This window comes from Bidens hawaiensis, unplaced genomic scaffold, assembly GCF_021521415.1.
Source record: "Bidens hawaiensis isolate Kalapana, Puna unplaced genomic scaffold, B.hawaiensis_p1.1 tig00008604_1, whole genome shotgun sequence".
NCBI lineage: Eukaryota > Viridiplantae > Streptophyta > Magnoliopsida > Asterales > Asteraceae > Bidens > Bidens hawaiensis.
In genome coordinates, this window is record NW_027491621.1 from 420,770 (window position 1) to 443,952 (window position 23,183).

Sequence of the window (23,183 nt, forward strand, 5' to 3'; positions counted from 1 at the left end):
TATTTTAATTTTGTCAATAATTAGGGGCACCATTTAACATTATTATTAATATTTTAATTTTGTCAATAATTAGGGGCGGACCCAAAGTTTAAGAGAGGGCGCCGGCCCATGACAGGAAGTATTGACACGTAGAGGTACATAAATCAGGTTTTTTAAATACGTGGGTTTGAGTATGGAATCTGATTTGGGTATGATCGGGTATTAGAAAATCGGGTATTGATAATAGTCGGGTCGGGTTCGGGTGTAGGTATTGTCTCAAAAACCATACCCTATACATCAGGTTCGAGTCGGGTATAGAACCAGGTATTTTAAAATCGGGTATTTGAATACCCTATTTTCGGATATTGAAAAAACCTTATTTCGGGTTTTTTCGGTATTTTTTTCGGGTATTTTTCAGGTATAGATTGGATTTTTTAAAATGTTACACTTTTTAGGGGTATTTTGGGGATATTTTTAAGGAATTTTTCGGGTATACATCGGGTATTTGATATACCCGGTTTCGGGTACTGGAGAAACCCGGTTCTGGGTATGGAACCGGTTCGAAAACCGGGGTACAAATCGGGTCCGGTTAGGGTTCTGGTTTTACTACCGAAATGCATACCCTATCTATACCCTACAGGTAGGGTCGGGTATTAAAAACCCGGGTATTAGAAAAACCGATTCGGGGTTTTATTTCGGGTTCGGTTCCGGGTTTGGGTATTTTGTGCACCTCTATTGACACGTGCAATGACATATTTCCCTTGTCAAATTCAACTTCAATTCTTTCTTTTTTTGGGTTTTTAGGGACATAAAACACTCCTCTACACGTCTCTTCTAGGGCTAAACGGAGGCCTTTTATGCCCCTTATATTCAGTCATATACAGGTGCTTATAGGGCCATGTATAATCCTATACGAGACGTATAAGAAGGTGTTTAAGGAGTCCTTAGTAGAACTCTTCTTAAAGTCAAATATTTAATTACAATAATGAAAACTTAAATTAATTATTTTATTTTGCTTAGGTTTAACCTTTCATTTATTTATTTGAATTTTACAAGTCTAGGCCTGTAAGTGAACCGAACATTCGTTGAACAGTTCGTGAACCGTTCGGCGGGAAGTTCGTTTATGTTCGTTTATTTAATAAATGAACGAACATGAACACAAAATTTGTGTTAATTAATTAAACGAACGAACACGAACACATGTTCCATTCGTTCATTTATGTTCATGAACGTTCGTTTATGTTCGTTTATGTATTAATAGAAAATAATTAAATATTATCTGGATATGTCATTTGCTTAAAGATTTAATATTTGTTAATTTATGTTCGTTTATGTGTTTTCATTTAAGTTTGTTTGTGTTCATTCGCATTGGTTCATATATGTTTATTTATGTTCGTTTATATTTGTTTAGTTATGTTTGTTTAGATTTTAAACAAAGGAACATAAACGAACACAAATGTCCATTTTTAAATAAACGCACATGAACATAAATATGTATTTGATTAATTATAAAGTTTAATGAACGAACACGAATATGCCCTTGTTCGTGTTCTTTCGATTCGTTACAAGCTTTCAATATTCACATTGATGAATAAATCGGTCTTATTCTCTAGCCTTTACCGATTTTATTTGTGTTCGTGAACCGTTCGTGAACACATTAATTTCCTTAATGAACGAACACGAATAAAAAATCTCGTTCGGTAAGTGTTCGTGAACCGTTCGTGAACACAATATTTTCTTAACGAACGAACATGAACAAGGCCTTGTTCGTGTTCGATCGGTTCGTTTACAACCCTAGTCAATTCAAATTTTATATTTGAAAGAAAAACTTAAAATAACACCTCTCCATGTTTTAAAAACGTAACTTGGAGGACAAAAATAGTTACAAACAATGTACATGGTTTTTAAGCCACTCTACCTAGTTCAAAAGAAATTTAAAATTACAAGACGAAAACCATAAAAAAGAAACCGAAACAATTGAATCAAAAGTAAATTTTCTATACTTTTAACAGGAGCCAAAACTTTCTTCGTTCCAAGCTTTCAAAATGGACCATCAATTAGTAAAGACATTTGTCTTAATTAACCACATCTTTTTGCCTTTTCAACCATCTAGCAGAATCCAACAAATTCCACAATACTTTTCGAACTTTTATTGGAAGTGTAACATTCTACTTTTGGTTATAATAATAAAATAAATTTCGTCTATTTTATAGTAGGTCGTTATCGGTCAAGATAAATAGAATATGAGTTGGGCTAGTGCTGGGTAAATGGATATGGGTTATGGACTTGAGTTATGAAAGAAAGAAGGAAAAGACCATGGGCTTAAGCTCATGATGATCCATAATTATATAAACCATTAATCACCCATTTAATTCATTTCTACACATATCCCTTACACCACCAAAACACACACTTAAGCTCTCTCTCTCTCTCTCTCTCTCTAAGTCTCCCTGTAGCCGAAACATAGAAGAGGAACCGATCCCGACCCAAGGTAATGGTAGTATGATGTTGTTTGAGCTTAAACTCGTTAGATATGGTCACGAAACGACGAGCCGATACCGTTAAACCGTTTAAGTCACGAGATCCTGGTGGAATCGGGTGTAAACCGAACCTAAGATGAGCTTAGGGGTCACCCTAGCTCAGATCTGGATCGAACGGGGCGAAAAACGGTGAAAAACGAGTCAAAACTCGTTTTTTCCGGCGAATACGCCGGAAAAGTTAATACAAGGTAAAAGGTGTCAGGGAATGTTCTGACATTCCCTGACCTAACCCTAATTCGCTAACAGGAAGTTAAGGAATTAGAGGTAATTCTTTAACAGGGAGTTAACGAATTAGAAGCATTTCGTCATGCGATTCGTTGAGGATAAAATAACGAACTAGCTTCTGATTCGCCATGACCATTCGTTAAAGGAGTTAACGAATTAGAATATCCAATTCTCTACATCAACTGATTCGTCAAAGGAACAGTTCGTGTAATAACCAGTTCGTTAAAGGGTTCAATTGGGTACATGGACCAGTTCGCTAAGATAAGTCAATTCGCTAAGAGCAATGTAACGAACTAGAAGTTTAACAAAAGGACAGAATGGTCCCTGAACTTAGAAAAAGGAATGATTTAATTACAAGGAAGCCCTTGAACTTTTATGTAGCAAATTAATCAATGATTCAAAATTCTAATGGAAAATGTGATAAGACAGTTAATAGAAAATGTGATAAGACAGCTCGATCCCAGCCAGGGGCTCTGCCCCTTGGACCGGACCCTGCTAGGGGCCGCCCCCCCTAGACCCCGCTACCAGGGGCGCTGGCCCCGGAGCCCCGTTCGTTGAGGGTAATAATTAAGACTAGAAAGACGATATGAGTAGTAATAGTTAATTGATACGTGTAATTGTTATACAGTTAGTCGTGCACAGCTCAAGAGAGGAATAACCATAAACGGTGAACGTAACCGCATTCATGTGAGTTCTAGCCCCATTCCTGGTTATGTTTTTGGGGCTGTGTGCATACTCGATGTGAATCGTTAATACGCTTATCCTAAGTGATAAGTGTATGCCTTATGTGAATTATGTGAAAGATATGATTGATTGCTTGTCAGTACGTGAACGATCTTCGGATATTGCACGTATTGTCAAGTTATGATTATGGATATAATGTTGTGTATAACGTATGAATGACATGTACGTATGTTATGAATGAATGTAAGAGATAGTCTGGTACAGAAGAAAGGGATTGAGCCCTAATAATACTCAAGGCAGAAAAAGGGACCGGAACCTAGTAATATCCGAGGTAGAATAGAATAATGTAAAGTAGAAATTTGAATAAAGTATGAAGGTCAGTATATATATATATATATATATATATATGCTATGAATGAGGTATGGGAATATGAGTTATGTGAGAAAGTATGTAGTAACGAATGTATTGTATGTTGAATGATTAACTAGAATTCACTCAGCGTAGCTGACTTTTAGTATGCACGCATGTGAGTAGAATGAGGCAGCTTGCTTGCTGATGACACATGGCATGGAATTGAAGATACTGGCATCTCAAGGAAATGTTATGATGAATTAAAGACTATGTTTTATTTTTAAATGACTATGAATGTTTGGTAAAACGAGATTTGAAAGTTATGTAATATATTACGGTGGAAGTTATTATATTTCGCGAAAGTTTTAATTAACTCTGATATTTAGAACTGCGTTTATGAGTAAATCCAACACCAAATGTAGGGCACCGGTAACGGGGCCTTACAGGAAGTCAACTTTCGAAGACATCCTAAATCTTCTTGGTTTGATGGCAACTTTCGAAGACATGGTCCCAAGTCTCCACTGACTTCAAGAAAACCAGACATAGTTAAGTCAATAAACACAGATAACCTGGAATTTGCTGATTTAACTCAAACCAATCTCGGTTTCCTCTGATCATGACCAAACAAACTTCTACAACATTGAATAACCGGGTTGAACCACTTGCTACTCGACAAACCCTAAATTCAAAAACTAATCCTTGCTATTGAAGAATAAAACAAGGGTAACAACTGAAACTAACTCCCCGCGAAACCCTAATTGAACCTGACGAATGCTGACACTTCAACGACAGTCATCAGATTTGCTTAGCGGCAAAGAGATTATTGTAACATTTCAGGTTTTCCACTTTTATTTTGTAACCGTTACCCGACCCACTTACGGGTCCGGGCTCTATAATTAATAACATCCCGCACTTATCGAGTTATAATTACTATACTATTTATTTATCGCTACATCTTTATTACTTTGACGTTTTTTAGCCCAAAATATAAAGTTCCAGTCATTCTATATCCATCTTCAAACTACAAGGGCCTGAGTGTAACTTATGTTATAATCCACATTCTTAATTGGTTATCCATTTGCCCATCCCTTTGTCTAAACGTTTTTTTATTGGACCCGAATCAAAGAATCATCAATTTTGGCTAGTAAATCATTCTTGTAAACAATATGGTGATATGGAAATCGTTTATATTTGTTAGGCGCGGCCTCACCGACAGATTTATTTTGTTAATTTCACCAATTGATTCGTTTATTTTCCTTCTTTAACCTAACCGAAACCCTAAATCGCGGAAGTATACAAAATCGGTGATATTAATTCATTTAATGTCAAAGGATTCATTCCTTGATTGATAGCCGACCTTAACCCCATATATAATTGGATCATAACAGTTGTTACATAGCTCGTTCATCATCCCTAACCGCTGGCCCTGTCCTTGCATCGTTTCCCCCCTTCTGCTCATCATTTGAGATAATTAAATACATAGTATGAATCACGTTTTCATAAGGAACAAAACCCCTAAACTTGATTTGATCAATTGTAACGTTTTGGATCAAATCCGAATTAGGGTTTGTCTAATCAATTTGGGGATGAACTGTGTTAGCATTTAAATTTGGAAACTGGTGTTATCATGCACATCGCTACATAGCCTGCTGGTTAACTCATGTTTGTTTGGGGGTGGAGGTCGTGGGTTCGACCCTCCCACACCACGTTTTTTTGGAAAATCATTCTTTTTATGCTTTTTATTCAATAAGCCATTTTAATAATAATAATAATAATGATTAACCAAAGTTGTTTCACTAAAAACCGACCTTTTAATATTCGTTTTTCGTTCATGTATATATATATTTCTCTAAGACCCGTTATCATTTACAAATATACATAAATAAAGAATATTATAACTTAAAAGATAACGTTTAACAAATATATATATATATATATATATATATATATATATAAATCAAGCAACTTATTTATAAAAACTAAAAATAGTATTTTTTTTTCTTAAATCAAGATAATAATATATAATAAATCCTTATGTAAATATAATATTATATCTTTTTACTAGTTGTTATAACAAATCTCATACTTAGCAAGTCCGGTTACCCTCTTTTCTCTTAGGCATTAACGTTCGCGCGTGATTCGTTTCTCTATTTATCGCTACCTTAGTCATCATCGTTCGTATTTGAGGTGAGTACCACATTCCCCATTTTTACTCGTTTTATTACTGTTTTGGGGACATATGCGTAACTTAGTATATTTTCACACTTTATCTATACACAAAACTACAATTGCTGTCTTATGTGTTAACTAATCTCATGCCATACTTGCTATATGTTTATGTGCTCAATGTGAACCGCATTCGGAGAGGTCCAGCATAATCTCAGAAAATAGTATGATCATACGCTAGTCGATTTAGCTTTGTGCTTTTCGACATCTCATTTTATTTGCTCATTGGTTGATTTGTTAATCTCATTTGGCTCGTTGCAGCTACGTATTTTATTATATATGTAAACTGAACTGGTGTGTTGCTCACTCAACCTCGTGTTGACAAACTATATTATTTTCAACGCATATGCAGGTCACCGTTTGATGTGAAGTATGGACTTAGAGGAATTGTTTAAGGACTTATGCTAGAAGAGTTTATTTTGAGACTTTAAATGTTCATTTGAATTATTTGATGTTTTGTTTACTTGGATTTCTTTTTGTAATGAATAATGGTGTTATTTGAATTAAATAAATAGATATTTGAATTTTAAATATTTGCATGATAGTGACCTTACAAGCTGTGAAAATCAGTCCACCTCGGCATTTCCACTGTCGGTTGCGGTGTGACAGATTGGTATCAGAGCCGAAGGTTTAAGATAGGTCGTTAGAGAATGCCTTAGACACATGTTTAGGAGCCCTATACGTGCTTATCTGTTTACCTTACTTGTTCTATTTGATAGTTACTGCTTTCCCTTAGTTAATAATTTTCTTATTGTATTATTGTCATAATATAATAACTTAAATTTTTTTTTTAATTTAAAATCAATATTAGATTGCTTTTTATTTGCGGAAAATTCCTTAAGAATTCCCACCTGTTGTTTTCACTCGTTCTCATTAGGGCTATGTTATATAGCATGTCCCTATCATATAAAAAGGGGTGAGAAACTGTGAGTTGGGCACTGGCAAAACAGTTCCAAGAACCAAAGGTAAGACGCTATTCTTTACCTGAGTGATAACCTGACCACAGTACTCAACCCTATGGACCCGAGCGAGACCCATAAATGCCATGTGATCGACACCCTTAGCTGTCAATCGTGACCACACTAGTGGTTGCATTCCTATGTACATTTTTAAACCGAATTCACGGTGGTCCGTGGCTTAAATTCGGTAACCTTCCGATTATGGTTTTTACGTTATTTCAAGTGGTTAGTCGGGAATCCCGACTATCCATTTATTAACTTGTTTCGTAGTTTTGTCGGAGTCATCAACGTGGTGGTCCACTAGATACTCTGACTACCCATATTTTATTTCGATAGTTCGTTGTTTAGTTTGGTCGGTCAAAGACGCTCATCGGGCCGAAAAACTATATTGCATTGATAATTCGTTAATTAGTTGGGACAATCAAATTGCCATGTAACGCTCATGGGCTGTCCAACTCAAATGTTTATTCATTAATTATTATTGGGCCATTCAAATTGCCATGGAAAGCTCATGGGAGGCCAACATCCCTAGATGCATTTCGTTAGATTTTTGTGTGAAACTAACCAACTGAAACTTAATGTTTTCAACTAACTTTGTTTCCTCATAAATATTTACGCATATGATCCCCCAACTCATAAACCTTTACTCTTATTTTCCTGTAGAATGTCGTCACTCAGAAACACCGTCGTCATCAACGTTCATCTGGCTCACGCGACCGCCGCCAGGCTGCTAGAATCACGAAAGAGTTTACTGCTGCTATGCCTGCTATTGTCACCCAAATCCAAAGCCTCAATTCTAATGGTTCAGCCACTTCGACCACACCAAACAACTACGATTTTCGTAACTTCTTGAGCACCAAACCTCCATCCTTCCGTGGCGAGGAAAATGCCACCACCTTGCTCCAATGATTTGAAGAAATGGAGAACATATTTATCCACTGTGAATGTCCAGATGTCAAACGGACCAAATTTGCTTCAAGCTGCTTTGTGGATCGAGCTGTTGTATGGTGGAATGCCCTGAGAAACGACCAAGGGTCAGATTTGGTCGTGGCTATGCCTTGGGAGGAACTGAAAGAGGCGATGAAAAAGGAATTTTGCCCATAACATGAACTGCAGAGGTTGCAAGCGGAGTTTTGGGATCTTAAGCAAATCGAGGGCGATAACTCCACTTATTCTAGCCGATTTCGCGAACTAAGCCGTATTGTGCCACATCTGGTAACTCCCGAAACCCACGGAATTCAGAAATACATTCATGGTCTCCCGCTCGCTTTCTGTGTTGCCGTAATGAGTCGTAACCCATTAACCATCGGTGAGGCAATGGACCTAGCTGCCTCCCTCACTAACGGTCACGTTCGGGATGGAGCCTTTTCTCGCAAGGATTCCAAGCCCACTCCCGACAAGACAAAGACCGACTCCTCTACCGATGCCAAAGCTAAGGCCAAACCCTCCAACAACAACAACCGCTTCAACAAGAACCACCAAAAACGTAAGCCCAACTACCATAACTACTCCGTCAACCAATCAAAAAACCAAGCCCCAGATGATCCTAATGCCCCAAACAAGAAAGCTTACTTTGGCCCACATCCCCTTTGTGTCAGGTGTAACCGCCATCACCCGGTCCAATCCCGTTGTCGGTTGTGCACTCAATGTAATCGTTACAGTCACCTTGCCAATACTTGTCGTGCACCGCCTGGTTCCCAAGTTGTCCAAACTCGTTCTGCACCCCCTATTGCTAGACCTGCTGCTAACCCTACTCAGCCCGGTGTTCCTAACACCCAAGCTTGCTACCACTGCGGAGACCCTAATCATTTTCGTAGCGCCTGCCCACTACTCACCCATGCTAACCAAGCCCATGTCATGCCTGCACCACCTTATGTTACCCATCCCCCACAAGCCCAAGTATACCATGCACCGTACTACACTGCCCAAGGCTACCAAGTGCATACCTACCAACCTCAATCCTATGCACCCCAAACCCATGCACCTCATGTGCCTCAGCTCATGGCTCCTCAATCGGCATCAACTCAAGCTCCTGCAATTCAAGCTCCTCTTTTGAACCAAGTTGCTCAAACCCCTCAAGGGTCCAATGGTCGTGCGTTTATGATGAATGTGAATCAAGCTCAGAGTTCTAGCGACGTGGTGAATGGTATGTTTCTCATTGATAATCATCATGCTTCGGTTTTGTTTGATACGGGTGCCGATAAGAGTTTTATATCTTTGGATTTTGCGTATATTATTGATAAACCTCTGGATAAGTTGTCTAGACCTTTTACCGTAGAAGTAGCCGACAGAAATTCTATTATGATTGACTCAGTAGTCAGGGATTGTGTCATAGTCCTTAACAAAGTCGAGTTTTTAATTGACCTCATTCTGATGCAAATGGGTAGTTTCGACGTAATCGTAGGGATGGATTGGTTAACTCTTAATCGTGCGGAAGTTGTTTGTTTCGAAAATTTCATTCGTATCTCAAAAACGGTCGTGTTCTCAAGGTTTTCGGTGATACTCCAACGTCTAAGATTAATCTCATGTCGTGCTTTCAAGCTCAACGTTATTTGCGCAAGAAATGTGTCGCCTTCCTAGCACTCGTGGTAGAGAAAGAGCGGAAAGAGAAGAAGTTATCCGATATCCCGGTCGTTCGTGATTTTCCCGATGTTTTTCCCGATGATGTCACTGGTCTTCCACCGGTTCGTCAAGTCGAATTCCGAATTGATCTTATACCCGGAGCTAACCCCGTAGCTAAAGCCCCTTACCGTCTTGCACCCTCCGAGAGGTAAGAACTCTCGAGCCAACTCTAAGAACTTTCGGACAAGGGTTTCATTCGCCCGATTTCTTCTCTTTGGGGCGCACCTGTGCTATTTTTCAAGAAGAATGATGGTTCTTTCTGCATGTGCATTGACTATCGTGAAATCAACAAGCTTACCATTAAGAATCGTTATCCGCTCCCTCGAATCGATGATCTCTTCGATCAACTTCAAGGAGCCGCATGCTTCTCGAAGATCGATCTCCGTTCGGGTTATCATCAACTCCGACTTAGTGATGATGACATTCCCAAGACCACCTTTCGTACCCGTTATGGTCATTACGAGTTCTGTGTTATGCCTTTTGGGTTGACAAACGCACCGCGGTGTTTATGGACCTCATGAACCGTGTTTGTAAACCTTATTTGGACAAGTTCGTTACTGTTTTCATCGATGACATTTTGATCTATTCGAAATCCGAAAGCGACCACAAGAAACATCTCCATACCATTCTTGATCTGCTTCGAAAGGAGCAATTGTATGCCAAGTTTTCTAAGTGCGAGTTTTGGTTGAAAGAAGTTCAGTTTTTGGGCCACATTGTTAACGAAAAGGGTATTCATGTTGATCCTGCAAAGATCGAAGCTTTTAAGAATTGGAAGCCGCCTACGACTCCCACCGAAGTTCGTTCTTTTCTCGGGTTGGCGGGTTATTACCGTCGTTTCATTCATAACTTTTCCAAGATCGCATTGCCCCTCACCGCTTTAACACACAAAGGTAAAACCTTTGTGTGGGGGTTAAAGCAAGAAGAAGCATTTGAAACTCTTAAGGACATGCTTTGCAATGCTCATATCCTTGCTCTTCCCGAAGGAAATGAAGATTTTATCGTTTTCTGCGACGCTTCTAACCAAGGTCTTGGTTGCGTTCTCATGCAACGAGGCAAGGTTATCGCTTACGCTTCGAGACAACTCAAGGTTCATGAGAAATATTATACGAAGCATGATCTCGAACTTGGTGTTGTCGTATTTGCCTTGAAAATTTGGAGACATTATCTCTATGGTACGAAGTGTGTGGTGTATACCGAGCACAAGAGTCTCCAACACATTTTTGACCAAAAAGAACTCAATATGAGAGAACGTCGATGGACCGAGTTGCTTAGCGACTACGAATGCGAAATTCGCTATCATCCTGGAAAGGCGAATGTCATGGCCGACGCTCCCAGTCGTAAGAAGCCATTCAAATCGATACTTCTTACTTGTGTTCTTGTTCAAAATGATCTCGAAAAGAGTGTTCTCGATGCTCAACACGAATCCGTCACCGAAGGCAATATGTATGACGAGATGTCGTGTGGTGCCGAAACCCAACTTGAAACTAAACCCAATGGTCTGCTTTACTTTCTGAACGGCTTATGGATCCCCAATCGTGATGATCTTTGCACATTTATTATGGACGAAGCTCACAAGTCACGATATTCCATACATCCCGGTGCGGATAAGATGTACGCTGACCTTCGTTATGTCTATTGGTGGCCTGGTATGAAGAAAGATATCGCTTTGTATGTTTCTAAATGCCTCACTTGTTTCAAAGTGAAAGCCGAGCATCATCGACCTTTTGGTTTACTCGAGCAACTTCCCGTCCCCGAGTGGAAATGGGAAGGTATTGCCATAGATTTTATTACTAAGCTTCCTTCTACCCGCAAGCAACATGATAGTATTTGGGTAATTGTTGATCGTCTGACCAAGTCTGCTCATTTCATTCCCATCAAAGAGACTTATTCTGTTGAGCAATTGGCACGTATTTACATTGAGAAATTGTTTGTCATCATGGAACTTCGTTATCCATTATATCTGATCGTGATGGTCATTTTACTTCTCATTTTTGGAAGTCACTTCAATCCGCTTTGGGTACTCGATTGGATCTTAGTACTGCTTATCACCCGCAATCTGACGGTCAATCCGAGCGAACAATCCAAACTTTAGAGGATATGCTCCGTTCTTGTGTCCTTGATTTTGGAGGAAATTGGGATATTCATCTACCGCTTATTGAGTTTTCTTATAATAACAGTATTCACTCTAGTATTGGTATGGCACCTTTTAAAGCGCTCTATGGTCGTAAATGTCGATTTCCGATCTGTTGGAACGAAGTTGGTGAATCTCAAATCACTGGTCCCGAACTAGTCAAAGAAACGACTGATCGTATTGCTCAAATTTGTCAAAATCTCCTTGTTGCTCGTAGTCGTCAGAAGAGTTATGTTGATAAGAGACGTAAACGCCTTGAGTTCAGTGTTGGTGATTTTGTTTTACTCAAAGCTTCTCCTAGGAAGAGAATTGTTCGTTTTGGAAAGAAGAGAAAACTAGCTCCTCGTTTCGTTGGTCCTTTTGAGATTATTGATAGATTTGGTCCTGTTGCATATCGTCTCAAACTTCCTGTTGAACTCTCTAATATTCACCCGGTGTTTCATGTTTCTAACCTCAATAAGTGTCTTGCCGAGGGTAATCTCCACATCCCTCTCGATGAAGTTAGTATCGATGAGACTATGCATTTCGTTGAGCAACCCGTTGAGATTATGGATCATATGGATAAAGTTACTAAGCGAAGCCGCAATACTTTGGTTAAAGTTCGTTGGGATTCTAAGCAAGGCGCCGAGTTTACGTGGGAGCGTGAGGACCAGATGAAACTCAAGTATCCTCATCTTTTCGTTGCTGATTCTCTAATTTCGGGACGAAATTCCCAAAAGTAGGGGACACTGTAAACATTTCGGGTTTTCCACTTTTATTTTGTAACCGTTACCCGACCCACTTACGGGTCCGGGCTCTATAATTAATAAAATCCCGCACTTATCGAGTTATAATTACTATACTATTTATTTATCTCTACATCTTTATAAAGTTCAAGTCATTCTATATCCATCTTCAAACTACAAGGGCCTGAGTGTAAATTATGTTATAACCCACATTCTCAATTGGTTATCCATTTACCCATCCCTTTGTCTAAACGTTTTTTTATTGGACCCGAATCAAAGAATCATCAATTTTGGCTAGTAAATCATTCTTGTAAACAATATGGTGATATGGAAATCGTTTATATTTGTTAGGCGCGGCCTCACCGACAGATTTATTTTGTTAATTTCACCAATTGATTCGTTTATTTTCCTTATTTAACCTAACCGAAACCCTAAATCGCGGAAGTATACAAAATCGGTGATATTAATTCAATTAATGTCAAGGATTCATTCCTTGATTGATCGCCGACCTTAACCCCATATATAATTGGATCATAACAGTTGTTACATAGCTCTTTCATCATCCCTAACCGCCGGCCCTGTCCTTGCGTCGTTTGCCCCCTTCTGCTCATCATTTAAGGTAATTAAATACATAGTATGAATCGCGTTTTCATAAGGAACCAAACCCCTAAACTTGATTTGATCAATTGTAACGTTTTAGATCAAATCCGAATTAGGGTTTGTTTAATCAATTTGGGGATGAACTGTGTTAGCATTTAAATTTGGAAACTGGTGTTATCTTTCACGTCACTACATAGCCTGCTGGTTAACTCATGTTTGTTTGGGGGTGGAGGTCGCGGGTTCGACCCTCCCACACCCCATTTTTTTTGGAAAATCATTCTTATTATGCTTTTTAATCAATAAGCCATTTTAATAATAATAATAATAATAATAATAATGATTAACCAAAGTTGTTTCACTAAAAACCGACCTTTTAATATTCGTTTTTCGTTCATGTATATATATATTTCTCTAAGACCCATTTTCATTTACAAAATATACATAAATAAAGAATATTATAACTTAAAAGTTAACGTTTAACAAATATATATATATATATATATATATATATATATATATATATATATATATATATATATATATAAATCAAGCAACTTACTTATAAAAACTAAAAATAGTATTTTTTTTCTTAAATCAAGATAATAATATATAATAAACCCTTATGTAAATATAATATTATATCTTTTTACTAGTTGTTATAATAAATCCCATACTTAGCATGTCCGGTTACCCTCTTTTCTCTTAGGCATTAACGTTCGTGCGTGATTCGTTTCTCCATTTCTCGCTACCTTAGTCATCATCGTTCGTCTTTGAGGTGAGTACCACATTCCCCATTTTTACTCGTTTTATTACTGTTTTGGGGACATATGTGAACTTAGTATATTTTCACACTTTACCTATACACAAAACTACAATCGCTGTCTTATGTGTTAACTAATCTCATGCCATACTTGCTATATGTTTATGTGCTCAATGTGAACCGCATTCGGAGAGGTCCAGCATAATCTTAGAAAATAGTATGATCCTACGCTATTCGATTTAGCTTTGTGCTTTTCGACATCTCATTTTATTTGCTCATTGGTTGATTTGTTAATCTCATTTGGCTCGTTGCAGCTACATATTTTATTATATATGTAAACTGAACTGGTGTGTTGCTCACTTAACCTCGTGTTGACAAACTATATTATTTTCAACGCATATGCAGGTCACCGTTTGATGTGAAGTATGGACTTAGAGGAATTTTTTAAGGACTTATGCTAGAAGAGTTTATTTTGAGACTTTAAATGTTAATTTGAATTATTTGATGTTTTGTTTACTTGGATTTCTTTTTGTAATGAATAATGGTGTTATTTGAATTAAATAAATAGATATTTGAATTTTAAATATTTGCATGATAGTGACCTTACGAGCTGTGACAATCAGTCCGCCCCGGCATTTCCGTCGTAGGTTGGGGTGTGACAATTATCGACTGAAAAAGAACCCTAAATCGACAAACTGTCCCACCATTCTAAATGTTGTGTAAAAGACGAACCACACTCTTGAACTTATACTGATATTCGATGCTTCAAAATAACTTAATCGTGCACAGAAAGGAAAGAGAGAGGCCTTCAAAAACCGCAGTTACCTTCAAATCGACTTACCTTCAAATAACAAGAGGAAGATTGAATGGTAATAACAAGCCTAAGCGCTGATGCCACTTGTTAGGACCTCAATCATAGCAAAATACACACAATTAATTTGCAGAAAAGAAAATGAACACGAGACACGAGGATTTATGTGGTTTTGTCTAAGCTCTCTTTCAATACTTATGATGAGGAATTACATGTACAACATATGAATACAAAATAAATAAATAGGTCAAGTAAAAGAGAATAAAGTTCATCCTATGAGCTTCCATTGTCTTCGATCTCCATATTGCCTTCATTTAAACCAAGAATGGGCCATTAATAAAACTTCACAAACCCAACATCCTAGAAATTTTTATTTTTCCCTCTATATTAAAACAATCATTAAATTCAAAAAAAACATTTATTAACATTATGGGTATGTTTGTCAAAGAGCTTTTAGAAGCTTTTATGAGCTTTAAGCTACAAGCTTTTAAGTAAAAACTCATATTTATTGAAAAATCTTGTTTGGTTAAAGTAGCTTTAAGCTTTTAGGTTATGAGAAAAAGCTTGAAGCTAATCTTGAAGCTAAAGGTTCCAACTAGTACGTTTAGAGAAAATTACAAGCTTTTGGTATTTCATATTTTACAATTTTGGTACTTGAACTTCCATTATCTTTTGTTAATTCATATAATAATTACATATTTAACCCTTATTTAAAACCAACTACCCCCCATGAATTTTTAAAATGCCATAACTTTTTCCCACGTTAATATTTTTTTAAAATAACTACATAAAAAAACGAGCATTTTATTCTCTTTAATTTGAGTGTCATATTGTTATACTTCTATAACTTTAAAAAAATAGCATTTTATGTGATTATTGGTCAGGATCGGCAACAAGTCGAGTCAGGAAAGCCCGGGTCACGTGTAATACCAAATTATGGTCAAAACGAGTCAATGCAAAAAGATTTAATTTAGTTCAGTTCACGTTGGTACAATTTTGAGTCGAAAGGGGAAGTCAAAATAGGTTTCGGATTAGAACGATGCACCGCGCGAGAACCCAGCTAGTTTTATTAAAAGTTTCAGCTAGTCTACCAAACACCTAAATATTTCTAAAAAGCTACAGTTAACAGCTTCCAGCTTCCAGCTACAACTACCAACTAGTTTTGCCAAACATACCCTATAACTTGTTCGAAAAATAATATTTTATAAATCAACAGTAATTATTAACTATTACCTGACTCATGATTGTTTAAAGATTCAATAAAACTGTCGGTGTGGGGTTAACATACTTGATAATAAAGACATTTAACTCGAGTAGGAGTAACATTTGCTCTTCTGAAAAGAAAAAAAAAAAGAAAAGAAAGATGAAACTAATTAACCGACATGTAACAGTTTATTCTTTCATTTCATTGTAGAGAACAAAATAATGTAATATATATATCTAATATCCAGTTTATGCCTCACTTATGACTCTGTAATTTGTATATAGCAACCCTATGTATATAAATCATCATGAGCCAGAATAAAAACGTTGACTTCCGACATTCAGTAGTTGACCAAACCGTAACCATGAACAATCAATCTCAACGAACCAACAATCAACGGCGATGATTCAGAGGCCAATTCGAAAGTTCAAAAGAATTTCCGGTTATTGCTGATGAGCCATCTCTGGTTCTCGATGAATTAGACGAGAAGTTTATAAGACTATAACCAGATTCGGTTGCAGATGATGTGTTGCTGGTTTTTGAAAGTTTGGGACATGTGTGTTTTCCTAGGTAGGTGATGTCAAACGTTGTCGGGTCTTGACTAGATCTTTGAACTTGTTTAGTTGCACAGCATCCGTGTGTGTTTCGGTAAGTGCATCTGTAATATTCTCTGCAAGTTTTCTTATAATGTGGAATGAATAAACTGATTAATATGCATACTTTATGTAATGAAAAGGCGAGTCAACTTTATAAAAAGTCAACATGGTTGAAGGTAAAACAGAAACCTGGGATATTTAGCATTGAGGATTTCTTTTTGGCCGTATTTCCTCCACATATAACCGTCATTCGGGGGCACTTCAAGCCCCATTTCAAGGTTCACTTTCACTTGATGTTTCCACTTAACATTGCTGCTATTGCCGTTATTTCTGCATGATATAACGGTAATTTGTAAATTAGTATGCATGACGAGTAAGCAAAAACTGACGAATAATTATAAACATACACACATAGGGAAGGGATCAAATATAAACCACTTTGATACTTGAAAACCACTTTTAAACAATAACTTTTTAATTTTTATTTCTCATTCTTTCTATAAGTAATTAATCTTTGCCAAAAAATAACAAGAAAAAAACAAAAACGATATACGTAGCTCGTGAAAGTTCATCTATGTGGTTTGTAATCCACACACACACACACCTCATATGAGATGCAAATATACTTCGGGAGCTACACATATGTACGTTCGTGAACTACACATATTTTTTATTGTTTTTTTCCAATACTAACCTTATATTAAAAAATGGGAAAAAAATGATAAGTTGGTAACAGTTTTCGTGGTTTTCAAGTTAAAGGTGGTTTATATTGGAACCACACCCTATACTCATAAGAGATTATAATACAGAACCATAATAATGCGAGAACCAATCTGGACATTCATTTTTTTGTGTATTATTTAAGATTCTAACATGACTATTAAAATAGATAGCCCGTGTGAATGTACTTGAATTGATATTGTGCAAAAAAAATTATGTGTACTCATATATTATAATAAACCACATGTGTAGATTCACTATAATTCTCTGATCTACATATGTACGTGAATTTGTTACGAGAAAGTAGGAAGTTAATTAATTAATTAAAAAATATACACTTTTCATTAAATTTTAAATATTAATGAATGGTTCAGATTATTTCTCGTAGTTCTTGCATTATTTGTGGCCAAAATTGTTGGAGGTGACAATACGATGAGTCAGTCAGGGTAAGATAACGGGTCGAAACGAGTAATTTTTAGGTCAAGCGGAGCTGGTTTGACCTAGAACACTTTTTGCCTATATTTAATCACTAATAATGCGTTAAATATAGTTAAAAAAATCATACTATTACAATAATAATCTATGTTCCCGATAAAACAGTTTTAGATATAACAGGGGTGTAAACGAGCCAAGCCACTCGTTAGTAACTTGAGAGTTGAGATCAAGCTTAAACGAGTCGAGCCTGAAATTACTTGCTTATTGAATGAGCCTGAGCTTCACTTTATCGAGCTCAAGCTGGCTTGCGAGCCTAAATGGGTTATTATTTATATAATTTTTTTATTTTATATACTACATATCATTTGATAATAGTAACTATTATATCTAACATTATGAAATAAGAAACTAAATTATATGTATTTTGTTATACATAAAAAGTATTGTTAAAAGGTGTATTTAAAACAATTATAAATACAGATAAATGTATTTTTTAATAATAAATTAGCTGAGCCCGAGCCAAGCTCAAGCTTAAAAACTACTCACGAGCCGAACTCGAGCTTTTGAAATAGTGCTCGAAATGAGCCGAGTTCGGGGTCAGCTTGTTACAACCCTAGTTATATCATTAAAAATATACTTTCGTCCGGTTCCTATTCGTTTTCTGGTTAAAATTGTCACCTCTGATGTATTCGTCCAAACACAGATAACTTACTTCTTTGTAGAGGCATCTTTTTGACTGGAATCCGAAACAGAATTATCATTATGTCGCCTGCCATTCAACGGTTGTTGATACGCATATTCTGACCTCCTGATTTCTGTTCCAGCATACCGTGACAGTGCCTCATCATCCGAGTTGGTAATATTCTGAGTCGACTCAGTTTCATTAGAAGAAGCAGGCAAATTGAGATCTATCTCAAGCCTCTTACATTGTCCTCCACCTTTGGGTAACTTGCTGAACAGACAGTTAATCTCCCCTGCTGAATTCAGATTCATTTGCCAAACACTGTGCACAAAAAACGCAAAGTCAGTTCTTCTACAATAACATAATTCTTGCAATTTCATTAAGTAAAAAGATATTCTACATTTGATATGCATGAATGTAGTACTGTACCAGTATAAGACATTATTAATTCCGAAATCAGTCATGGGCAAAAATAAATCAGCAAGTGAAACTGGACCATTTTGTCATGTGGTCAATTAGCAATCCAAAATGTGCACAGTTTTAAAAACAGAATTTCCTAGAACCTAGAGGTGATTTTAAAAGGCGAGGCCTCACGTACTTCTGGGTCAAAATTGGTCAAATTCAGGGTGTGTAGGAGGCTGATATGTAAAAACAACACAAGGGGAGAAGAAATTATGAAAGGCTTACCAGATAAAAAGGTTAATATGTAAATACAGATGAGACAGACACAGCTTCTAGTTTGATTAAGAGCAAGTGAGCAATGCCTCGCGTACGTAATGCGCACGCCTAAACACCTTTTGTGCCTACCAAGGCCGAGAGGACAGAGGGAGTAATAACTAACTTCCTCAATGGTAACAAGTCTGTTCAGCTTAATAATGCGGCTTTTTAATTTCAAAGCTAATTCAGGATTTGATATAAAACAAAAGGATCAAATTACAACAGAGAGGTAGGTAAGCGGGCAACAACCTAATTCATACCTTATGCAGTATAAGTGTAATCATGCTCGTGAGTTCTTATGATAATGAAGATGATAAGCTTGAAATTGACGGTGAAGAACCATTCCTTAAGTATTTTTTTGCCTATGAGTTGTTCGATTTAGCCTATATTTTCTTTCAAAAAAGGAATTTATACTCAATGTAGAAACCCAAGAAATAATGATCTTTTAGGACTGTAAACAACTAAATAACGATTCTTAATATGCTATATGTAGAACCAAGGGTGAGATCCAGTACAAATGAAATTAACGTACCAATAACTAGAGTAATAATTAACGTCACACTAAAAAATTGAAGTAGAGTAAATTATTACTCTAGTACAAAAACAGTAGAATAATAATAATAATTACTCAAGGTTAGCATAATTAGTCTAGTTATTTGTACGTTTCTCAATTCAGATGAAGCATTAACCTAATTCACATTCATGAAAACTTAGTACTATAACACTTAGCCTATTAACCCACAGCCTAAAATCAACTCTCATAATCACAACAGTCACACTGATAATATAATACTCTGGAATCGGACTCCGTCAAAATAAAAGCATTCATTTATCAAATATTAGTCAGAAATAGACTGTAATCTTGGAAATAAAATACTAATCCAATTATAAATTACAAAATAGAGGAACATGGACATGGGTATTTATGTGACCTTTGAATTAACTAGCAACCTTTGCGGTTTGAAGTTTGAGATCGGTGGTGCGGCTGACAGGAGGTGCTTCCGTTTGTTTCTTGTTCTTCAACTCAACTGCTTTTATATGTTTGACTTTTGATTAAACAGTTGACGGTGAAAGCTTAAGCATGCGGATGCTTTCTTTGCAATTTAATTAATATATCAACTTTACTTAATTAGCTTTACATTTATGGAGAGTCGTGTTAGAGTGTTAGTTAAACTAGTTTAATTTACGGATTTCCTACACACACCGTCGTAGGTAGGTGTGTAGGAAACAACGCTCAATACGTCAGGTATACGTGACGTATTAAAAGATGTTTAAAAATACACCTTTTTTGTGTCTTTTATGTTTATTTTTATTATTATTTTAATTTTGTTTATTTTGATTATATTTTTATTTTGTTGTAGTATTTTTAATTAGTTTTATTAAAAAAAGGTCTTTGTGTTAATTTTCATTATCAACAATCAGCTCGATTTAAAAATTATAATAAAACAATATAAATAAACGACACCCACACACGACCATTACAACAAGTTTGTACAAATAATAACAAAATGTAAAAATCTATCTAAAGAGAGGCGTCGCCAGCGGCGTCTTCCTCGCGGCCCCCGATGTGCTCGCCTTGTGGTCAAAACATGGTGGTGGTAGTCTATAATCCTCGCCATGCCGTCAGGCAGCCTCCCGCTCCATCACCCAGGAAATATGAAGATGGATCTGCAGCATCCCCTGCTCTAAGCTCTGTAATTGGGCGTCAATGGCGGGATCAATGAACACGGCGCGATAGGTACACGGGACGTGCTGCGGCATCGGTGGCTGACATCAACATGATATTTAAACGTTAATATTTAGACAAAACAAAGAAATTTAAATGATGATAATACGTATCTCAGCTGGTTGTTTTGGATGCTCCTCCTCTACATTCGACCCCTAAGCTGCATCGACGTGGTGCTCGTCGATGAGCACCTCCGGTGCTCCCAATGATGGAGGCTAGACCAGTGGCATCAGGACGTACTACTGACCACCCAACCGCGTAATGAGACGGTCGTACGCCCGATGGCTGTCCTTAAATCGCCGAATGGCGAACACTATGCATGCCCTGGGCGTGAGAACAGTCCAGCAGGCGTGGGGAAACTGACGGGATCGCTAGATCAACTAGTCACGCACCATGGCCCAAATTGATCACAATCTGCGTCACGTATGCGCTACCGAGCAACGATCTTCGTGTCTGCCTGTGCATGTATGTGGAAAAGTAGTCGGTGAAGGCGCGAGCGAAGTTGCAGTGCCTACCTGTCAGCGGCACCACAAAAAATAAAAAAAGTCTAGGATGCTGTAGTGGTCAGCCCCCCGCCAACGACCCTATACCGACGAGGTTATCAGCTTGTGAAGGTACATGTACAATGGATTATTATATTTTAATATAATATACTATAATATAAAATAAAATAAAGTAGAAAATATATGAAATAAAACAATATATGTAATGGTCTTGCTTCACCTTAATACGAGAGGTTTCAAAGGTTCCACCGATTTCAACCTCTCGGGCTTTAACAAGTTCAAGGGGAAAGCCTCAATTGCTTGTAGCGTGTTATTAGTCCCGTCAAGGTGCTTTTGAAGTTCGTGTGCGGGCTATTGACTCGGTTTGTTGTATGCTCACCAAAGTTTAGCCGGTTGTCAATCCAGCAAGATATAAATTTTCCTCTATATGACACCTACCAGTTACCATTAATATAGTCCCAGACCTCTGAAAAAGAGAAAACATAAATTTACGAAATGTGCGAGTAGACTATTAGTAATTGTATATGTATGAAAAACTTACTGTGTTTCCCATGTTTGGCTAATGTTTCCTGCAACCTCCCGCAGCTATATTCGTAATCAAGGACTTGGAAGACTCACACAATTGCTTCCATCAGTATGAGAAATCATCTCTGATGTCTGTCTGATACAGACTCCTTCACTTTTTCTTTATGTTCTCTTAGATGTGCCAACTGCTTAGGTTTTGGGTAGCACGAGGGAAGATTGTGTCACACGACTTCATCAGGGCTAGGTCTCTATATGTGACTATCATGTGCGACTCAATACAATCCTCGAGCATACTTTGATCCACTCAAGGGCCCATGTGAAGTCATGGTCTCATTCCCTAGATATAATTATGTGCGCAATACCGATTGAGTTCGACGTCGGCGTCCCACCCACAAACTGAACAAACGACCACTTATACATGTTAGTATTGTATGTTGTGTCAATCAACAACACATGGGAGAACACACCATTTTATACCACTTATCATGACAGAAGAAAGCATCCTCCGTCTTGTGGGTGGAAGGTTCTCCTGTGTATGATACACGAATTATGAAGGAAGATTTCGATTACCTGCATCCGATTAATAAGACGTTAATAAGTTTTTATAAATATTCGTTTTAAGCAGTCAAATTTAGAACGTTTTACAGTACCTGCATTTTTTAGACAAGTTACGAGCCAAGATCTTGCCGCTAACATGATACATCAATACGTTAAACGAATACGGATACGTTAAGGAATACTTTATCGATAAGTTATAGTAGAATACGTTATGGATAATAACTTAGATCTAGAGAGAATCCGGCATAGTAACGACACATGATAACTTAGGCTAGGATCTCAAATGTACAATGAACAGGAGCTGCCTATATATAGGCCATCAGCTCCCATTCGTTAAGTTAACCTCATTCGTTATACTGTAGTAACGAGTGACACACCATTTGTTATGCCTCCATAACGAATGGTAATACCTTAATGGATAAGCCATCATTCGTTATATTACATAACGAATGGGCCTCCATCCGCTATACAATCCATAGCGAATGGGGTATTAACTTAACGAATGGGCTCATAACTTAATGAATAGCCTAGTCAACTAACAAATGGACCCATTCGCTAGACAGTCCATAGCGAATGACCATTTTACAATAAATATACAAACTAGACTATCTTAACTTATTCGATCGGCTACGGACACCAAATCATGCACTAACAGACTCCCCCTTTTCCGTAGCTATCATATACTTTAACCTTTAATACTTTAACTGCAAATCATCAGTCACATTTCATGCACTAACAGACTCCCCCTTGACTGATGATTCTCGGGCTTGTGTAGACGAACAAATCTTTAAGTCTTTTCAGCAAACCAACAACTCGAAGCCTCTTGTATCAGATCTCCCCCTCAAAGTAAGAAACTCTAGGTGATCATCCCGATCATCCAAATGGCATATGACGTGGTTCAAT

At 37.2% G+C, this 23,183-nt stretch overlaps 1 protein-coding gene across 2 annotated transcripts; it reads right to left on the reverse strand.

The window, feature by feature from the left end:
- Positions 1–15,923: 15,923 nt before the first annotated feature.
- Positions 15,924–18,641, reverse strand: LOC143529615 (uncharacterized). Of its 2 annotated transcripts, none has more exons than XM_077025373.1 (3): positions 18,282–18,641; positions 16,604–16,726; positions 15,924–16,488 (listed from the first exon to the last, which is right to left on the reverse strand). In XM_077025373.1, exons 1-3 carry the CDS (start codon positions 18,629–18,631, stop codon positions 16,212–16,214), a joined length of 750 nt encoding a protein of 249 aa, XP_076881488.1. In that variant the 5' UTR covers positions 18,632–18,641; the 3' UTR covers positions 15,924–16,211. The 2 variants fall into 2 exon arrangements, with proteins under 2 accessions (XP_076881488.1, XP_076881487.1); XM_077025372.1 differs by having other exon boundaries at positions 16,604–16,744.
- Between the last annotated feature and the right edge of the window lie 4,542 nt (positions 18,642–23,183).

Coding starts and splice junctions, on each gene's coding strand:
- LOC143529615 (XM_077025372.1), bottom strand. CDS start 18,631: ATGAAATTGCAAGAATTATGTTATTGTAGAAGAACTGACTTTGCGTTT. Junction 16,745..18,281: donor AAAGATGCCTCTACAAAGAA/GTAAGTTATCTG, acceptor TATATCATGCAG/AAATAACGGCAATAGCAGCA. Junction 16,489..16,603: donor CTCAATGCTAAATATCCCAG/GTTTCTGTTTTA, acceptor GAAAACTTGCAG/AGAATATTACAGATGCACTT.